Below are 7,657 nucleotides of genomic sequence, written 5' to 3' on the forward strand. Positions count from 1 at the left end.
CTGCTGGGCTGTGTGGAGAGGGGATGTAAAATTCCAGGCTCACCCTAGAATCTGCAACTTTTGACCCATGGCCAAAGAGTGTGGCGATGAGGAGCAGAAAGTAGAGGGAGTTAGAGGGTGGCAGGAAAAAAAATAAAAATTAAAAAAATCACCCAAAGAGTAAGTGATGTTAAACTGAAAAAGCGTAGTATCATCCTCCACAGGAGACAACTACAGTACCTGCCAGTTGAGAATCCAACTGTCCCGCTCTGTTGCGTCACAGATGATGACCTAACACAAATCTGCAGAGCAGCAGCTGAAAAAATACAATTCCCCTTTATTAATATGATCTTTGGAAAAAAAAAGCATACACAGCAACCTCAAACTTACAGGTAGCTGGGAGAGGCAGGGTGGGTCATGGGAGGGGACATCCTGAGAGCTCCTTTCTAGCCTGGGTTGTCACCTTCAGATGGGCTGGTTGCTCTCCACGTCCTCAGCCGTGACCTGAAGGTATCCATCTTGTTTCTTGCCAGTATCGTGATCTGCTTACAAATAGTGCCAAGTGATTAAAAATGGTAATGAGTTGGACAGTGTGTTGTTTATGAAAATATGCGGTTTATTAATGTTTTCCTTTTATTGCCACGCTTTGTCTTTTGTCCCCAGAAGGCCTGGTTCACGCGCTAGGGATACAGCAGAGAAAAGCTGAAATCTCACTACCTGACAAAACAGCTTTAGTTTAAAAAAAAAAAACAAAACAACACCCCAGGAGAATGGAGGAAAGGCTTAAGATTTTGCGGGTGTCTGAGAGTTCAGCAGAAGCACGGTTACAATTTGCAATAGAGCAGGATGGACTCTACAGGAGGACTCCTGCCAGCGTTCCTTATTGCTGAAAGAAAATGCCAAGGCTACCAAAACCCACTAAATGCTTGCACCTCGCAATCAGAGACACTTGGGTGCGCCTGCGTTCGCCTACACGCGTGTGCTTGTACAGAGACTTGTTTTTTTCTTTTTCTTCTTAGCTTCTGTGTGCTTTTCAGGGAGGTTTGCTCATCCTGCGGTTTGCCAGGAGTAGCCAGGAGGAGAGGTTAATCCTGTTTGCTGTTGCAAGACTGTCGAACGGAGGTTTTCTGATGCTCCAACAACGTGATGGACTTTTCCGAATTCTCTAAGTTTCTGAGCAGAGTCTCTAGCCGCCTTTTGATCTTCTTCTGATCCTCGATGGCACAGCCGATTACCACGGACTGAAATTTCTGATCGATGGGTCCCGCCGGCACGTCCGACGTGCACGCGCCATAAAGCGACATTAAGCGGATTTTGGCGTCTTCCAAATCATCCAGAAGTTTATTGACAATCTCGTCGATCATCTTGGTGGCGTGCTGGAGGGACTCCTGCTGCTGGGCGTTGCGGATGGTCTCTACAGAAACCTCCACAGTGAGGGTTCGGCCCATCAGACGGTTGGCAGTCAAATTGAGTTCTTCTCTTTCACCTAAATCAAAACCAAGAAAGTATTCTAAGTGACAGGTGTCATCGAGACAATCGAACTGCTACAACTTTGCAATAAACAAGGTTGGTTTTTGGAGTAAGTGACAATCAACAAGATTGCCAAGAGCCAGAAATGAGTTTTTTTTGCATTTGCCCAAGTCCTACTTATTTCACACGAGTTTGTTGCATTTGCCCAAGTCCTACTTATTTCACAGGAGCTGGCGTCTTCTGATTTGAAAGGAGGGATTAAGCTCCTCTAAAACTGTCAGCGGTGCTTTTCCGCTGCTGACACAACGCTTCCTGCCTCACGTCACAGCAAAGCACACACCATTATCAGAAAACATTGCTCATTAACAGAACAGGCACGTAAAGAGCCTCCAGTGCCACCATGAGGGAGAGATCCCCAGAAGGCCATAAAAGGAAAACTGATTTCTGGCTACCAGATGCAACTAGGGGCCATGAAAAAACTGGTTTTCTATTTTTTGAAAGCTTTTGGTTTTTCCCTAAAATACAGACACAGCATATTTAACGTGTAGGCTCTTGAAGAACCACTAGACCAGCAATTTAAAGCTCCTAATATAAAACATACAGATTTAGGATACTTGTTCAGCCTGGAGAAGAGGAGGCTGCGGGGAGACCTAATGGCAGCCTTCCAGTACCTGAAGGGGCTACAGGGGACCTCCAGTGCCACCACGAGGGAGAGATTTAGCCTGTCCCCAGAAGGCCATAAAGGGAAAACTGATTTCTGGCTACCAGATGCAACTAGGGGCCACGAAAAAACTGGTTTTCTATTTTTTGAAAGCTTTTGGTTTTTCCCTAAAATACGGACACAGCGTATTTGACGTGTAGGCTCTTGAAGAACCACTAGACCAGCAATTTAAAGCTCCTAATATAAAACATACAGATTTAGGATACTTGTTCAGCCTGGAGAAGAGGAGGCTGTGGGGAGACCTAATGGCAGCCTTCCAGTACCTGAGGGGGGCTACAGGAAGGTTGGGGAGAGCCTGTTTAGAAAGGCCTGCAGTGACAGGATGAGGGGCAATGGCTTCAAGCTGGAGGGGAGCAGATTGAGACTGGAGATGAGGAGAGGGTTCTTCACTGTGAGGGTGGTGGAGCACTGGAACAGGTTGCCCAGGGAGGTGGTTGAGGCCCCTTCCCTGGAGATATTCAAGGTGAGGCTCGACGAGGCCCTGGGCAACCTGGTCTAGTTGGGGGTGTCCCTGCTGACTGCGGGGAGGTGGGACTAGATGACCTTTGGAGGTCCCTTCCAGCCTGGGTGATTCTATGATATTTAAAGCCATACATCACACAACCACAACAATGATCTTCATCATCAGGGTTTTGCAGGTTTTGCAGCGCTTGTGCCTGTCCAGCAGTCAATGCCATTAAAATGCTGGTTTCTCAACTATATTTAATCAGCAGCAGCTTCTCTCCCTGAGCTGAGCTACGTTAACCCTCGTTTTGAAAATAAACTGAGTGGACTGAGTATGGGCTTTCCCAGACAACAGCAGTGCCCTCCACGGCAGAGCATCCAGCTGAACAGGATGAGAATTTATGTGGTCAAGAAGAAGGTGGCTCCCAGGGTAACGGGTGTCTCTCCAGCAACTGCAGCCAGCTCCAACGCCCGGACCTTTACCGGCAGCGAGCGAGCAAACGGAGCTGCTCCCTACGGCACGGGCTGCTCTGATTTTGAGGAGAGAGGAAGGGAAAGCAGGTTCTCACCTTCACTGATGTGCCTCATATCCTGGCTGTTCTGGATGTTGTGGATCATCTCCAGCAGGATTTCTTTCTCTTGTTCCATAGCAGATGCTGCGTCACGGAAAGCCTCTACCCTGCACACGGATGAACCAAACAAAATGTTTCGGTGATAAAATAGCTGTTCACCCGTACAGCTGCCAAGAAGTGGTTTTTTAAACATCAGCTTAAGAAGTACAGTCAGCTCTTAATTATCTAGGATCCAGACCCTGATTTCATGACCTTCTCCCGAATCTTAACTTCACTTTTCAAGACTCAATATAATTTTAAAAACCAAACAAATGTGGAGAAAACCCCATGACGACAGTTATTCCATCAGACTTAAATCTTTTGTTTTACTGACACTGCTGTTCTATCCTACTCTGCGGTTAATCTGGATATCCAGAGCCTGACGGCACTACAGCCCCGTAGCAGAAGTCCTGTAGCTAATTGGCAATTATGATCAGCTGCTTAATTAGCAGAGCGACTGACCCGGTCCCCACCAGGGGACTTGGGGTTGAAGGCTGCAGCTGTGGGGCTGGAGGCAGGCTCCCCCACCGCTCCCAGGCCAGCAGCGCTGAACAGCTACGACCCCCCTACAAAGCAACCCTGGAAAGTTCTGGAAAATTCAAATCCCATCTGGAAGGCGAACAACCCCTTTCGCAAGGGAAAAAAAAAAACACAGGTGAGAGGGACAAAGCTCACACATTTTTATCAATGTGACAAGGGCTTCCCTGCTGAGCAGTGTGCCTTGGGGGCTGGAAGAAGATGCTGGATCGCCTGCCCCCACGGTCAGTCACTGCTGTGATTCACACAGGAGGCTTCTGGAGGAGCAGCTCCTATTTCTGGGCTTCCCGGGAAGCAGGAAACTTGATTCCTCCTGAAACAGGACCCCTACTCCAGTCCCGTTGGCTGCGCTGAAGCTCACACGTGCAGACCCATCTGGCCACGGGCAACGTAAAAACACCACCTTAGAAATGGAGGTCCAGCTCCTTAATTCCTGCTTTATTCCCCACCACATGACAAGGGCCTCCCTGCTGAGCGGCGTGCCTTGGGGGCTGGAAGAAGATGCTGGATCGCCTGCCCCCACGGTCAGTCACTGCTGTGATTCACACAGGAGGCTTCTGGAGGAGCAGCTCCTATTTCTGGGCTTCCCGGGAAGCAGGAAACTTGATTCCTCCTGAAACAGGACCCCTACTCCAGTCCCGTTGGCTGCGCTGAAGCTCACACGTGCAGACCCATCTGGCCACGGGCAACGTAAAAACACCACCCTAGAAATGGAGGTCCAGCTCCTTAATTCCTGCTTTATTCCCCACCATGGTTTTAAGGAGGGGGATTTTGCATTCAGCCAAATCATCTGGAAAAGCACATCTGGGATCTGTCTACCCTGGAGGCTGGGGACATGGCCCCCTGCCTTGGCTTTTGCCCTGCAGGCTCGAGGGCAGGTGCTCGTGGAGGACTTGCCAAGCTGCCACTGGCTGCAAGAGTTGTGCCAAAAAACATCAACTCTGCATTCCCAGAGCCCACGGAAAAGCAGAATTATCAGGTGAACCTGGCTGACAGTTTCAGCAGCTCAGGAGGTCCAGCTGCTGTCAACGGCACGGGAATCCAGCTATCCCAAAATGTTTATTAAACCTGGCCAGAAAAAGGGAAACAAACCCAAATGTTGTTAAGTCTCAGATGCACCGCCCTCTCCAGCGCTACTCTTGTGTTCCAGCTCCTTCCTCAAAGGCTGGCTGAGGGCAGGTAACTTCAGAAAAACAGCAGGGAGAGAAAGGAGGGCAAAAAAAGGCAGAACGGGAGCATTTGAGGATATAAATAGGCACACTTCATATCCAGCCTGCTCACAAAAAAGCCTGTTTTACAAAATATTTAACCTAATCTAGTCAGTGAAAGCACAAGCTTCAGGCCTTGCCTTTAATGTTCATTCTGAGGAGGAGTGGGAAAAGTTAATGCAATGCAAATCCTTGCCGAGAGCAAATACTTTAATTATTATTTTGGACTTGTTAGTAAGAGCAATGAGGCAGGTGGAGTCATTTCATACTTCAGATGTCTGCACTTTGTAATTTAGGAAGTCTAGCAATATTTTCATAAATGCCTCACCATGCCTTTTAAAAAAAAATACTGTATTTTCACAATTTAAAAAATGCATTGTGGTCACTGGAAAGCTTAACATTAAAATTTGGAAGTGCAGAATTTTGATTTTAATCCTGTTTGCAAATCGGGTTGGGTATATCATTGTACTGTCTTAAAAACTATAGGTCTGTGTGGATCAATCCATGATTTCCACAGCCTTTCCTGGGTCCTGCGAAGAATGTGGAAAAACTGCATTTCTGAGATGTGTCCTGAATTGGTGCGATTCTAAAGGGAGTGCCTAAAACATCACTGCTTCCCAAAGCCACCTACTGGTATGTGAGGCAGGAGCTAAAAGCCAAATTATCAGAATTAATGATTGTATACTGAAAAAAAAACCCAAAAAACTCAAAAAACCAAACCTATAATTTGCCAAGTAGAAGTTTGATTGACGTTATTTTACAGGAAGTCATATAACCAAATCTTGAGACCTGTTTTATTTGCAGTAATTGCTTCTTGGGAATTCTTTTCACCACTTTTTCAGCTGCAATACTGGCTGCCACACAACGAAAACCCACTGAGGTTTTACTTTTTGTGTATTTGCTTCCCCCAACAGCAGTCAGAATGAGCGCCTGCCCTGGCACCACGTAATGGCACATGAGGGACACACACCAGCTCCTGACACCGGCGCAAAGGGACAGGGAAGCATCACGTCAGGAGTCCCCCACCCCTCTGCTGTCCCTTCCAGAAATTTCCTTCCTGACCAATTATTAGCAGTGTGACGGGGCTAAATAACCCTCAAGAATCAAACCCTCGGGTTTTAGAGACCTCTGGAGGGCAGGGTGAAGGCCCGGTGGGATAACTCAGCCCGCTGGCAGCAAAGGCAGCACCTGAGCAGCCAGCTGGCAGGAGATCAGAAGGTGGGGGAATGGCAAGACAAGGGAGCAGAGGAAACGGCCAGCTGTCACTGCTGGGGACCTGGATCCCATGGAGGTCACCACAAGGGGACAGGATCATTTCAGAACAGCGCTCTAGGGGCGGAAAAAACCCCAAACCCATGGAAACCACTCACACCCGCCTGAGGAAAACAGTTGGTGCTCCAGAGAAGATGGTGGGGAGCTTTATCAGGGTGAGATACCCACCACAGCTTCACCCTATCTTGCCTCCCTGGCTTGGACCAAGGCCTGTGGCCACCTGCCTCAAGCTGGGGTGGGACCTGCGGCTCCTCCGGTCCCTCGGCCACAGCCCAGGAGAGACCCCAGACCCCCGGCAGTGACTGCACTCCCTTCCCTCCTCACTCTCCACAAGAGCATCAGGTCCACACCTCGAGGTCAGCTCTCATAACTTTCGTCCTAAAATGTGCTTTAAAATCATAGGTTTGTGTAAATCTTTACTTTATTCGGGTGGGGGACAACAAAAAAAAAAAAAAAAAAAAAGGAAAAGATTGGAAGAGGTAAACCTCTAGCAGAGGTGACTGTTATGGAAAAGGGTGGAAATGTAGTCCAGGTCTCAAAAACTCAACCAACCAAAGAACAGAAAGCAACAAAAAGGGAACACAAAACTCATATTGATGCCCAATTTATCAATCATCTCAATGCAGCGGTGTGGTCTTTTTCTAAGAGATTAAAACATCCAATCATAGTTTTACCTGGAGTGTATTTGTCGCTTTGAACATCAACTAAATATTCCATTCATTACCCGAGACTAAAAAAAAAACATTCCTTCCCTCTGATTTTCCCCAGTGGGAGAGCGATTAGCCCCGCAGTGCCTTCCTTCCCTACATACCATGGGCATGAGCGGAGCATTCCCCCGCGCAACAGGTGGACCAGCCTGGGCTTTTGTTTCCAGCTGAGAAACTCAATACCCGCTTTCTTAGGACAGCTGCAACAACTCCCTCCTTTAAACCACTCGCTGACTTAAAAAAAGGCTGTGCTCTGGACGGGCGGAGAAGTTTTCAAAGGAAATAAGGAATATCTGAAGATGGTGCAGCTTTTTTTTTTTTCCTGAAAGGGAGGTGAGCACACCGGACGGGGACAACGCAGGGGGTTTCACCCCAGCACCCTCAGCTGCTTAAACTGAGTGGTCCCGTGAACATACGAATGAACAGTGGGGCAATGTGCTTGTTGCGAAGGAGAACAGGAGAAAAAGCACAAAAAAATTAAGATTTAAAAAAAAAAAAAAAAAAAGCAAGAGTCTGACTTATCTCATGTATCATTACAACCCAGCACTGCGTGTTCACTTAACACAACCACCAGAACACGGTGACTCACAGAGTCTCTGCTCCTGGGATGTCCTGGCATCAGCCAGGGCAACACCACGCTCTCAGCCCTTACAAGGGACAAATGTGCCACCTGCCCCCACTGCCACCCCTACCGGGGGGGGGGGGGGC

General features: G+C 48.1%; 1 protein-coding gene across 1 annotated transcript in view; it reads right to left on the reverse strand.

Moving 5' to 3' along the window:
• Positions 1-296: 296 nt before the first annotated feature.
• The window catches only part of BAG2 (BCL2 associated athanogene 2), a 10,685-nt gene continuing 3,324 nt past the window's right edge, over positions 297-7,657 (reverse strand). The window contains exons 2-3 of the mRNA XM_014943949.1: positions 3,184-3,293; positions 297-1,465 (exon numbers count right to left, since the gene is read on the reverse strand). Of these exons, the coding sequence (XP_014799435.1) occupies positions 1,065-1,465; positions 3,184-3,293 (511 nt within the window). The 3' untranslated portion in view covers positions 297-1,064. The remainder of the gene's footprint in view (positions 1,466-3,183; positions 3,294-7,657) is intronic.

Source organism: Calidris pugnax, unplaced genomic scaffold (genome assembly GCF_001431845.1).
Source record: "Calidris pugnax isolate Ruff unplaced genomic scaffold, ASM143184v1 scaffold105, whole genome shotgun sequence".
NCBI classification, from domain to species: domain Eukaryota; kingdom Metazoa; phylum Chordata; class Aves; order Charadriiformes; family Scolopacidae; genus Calidris; species Calidris pugnax.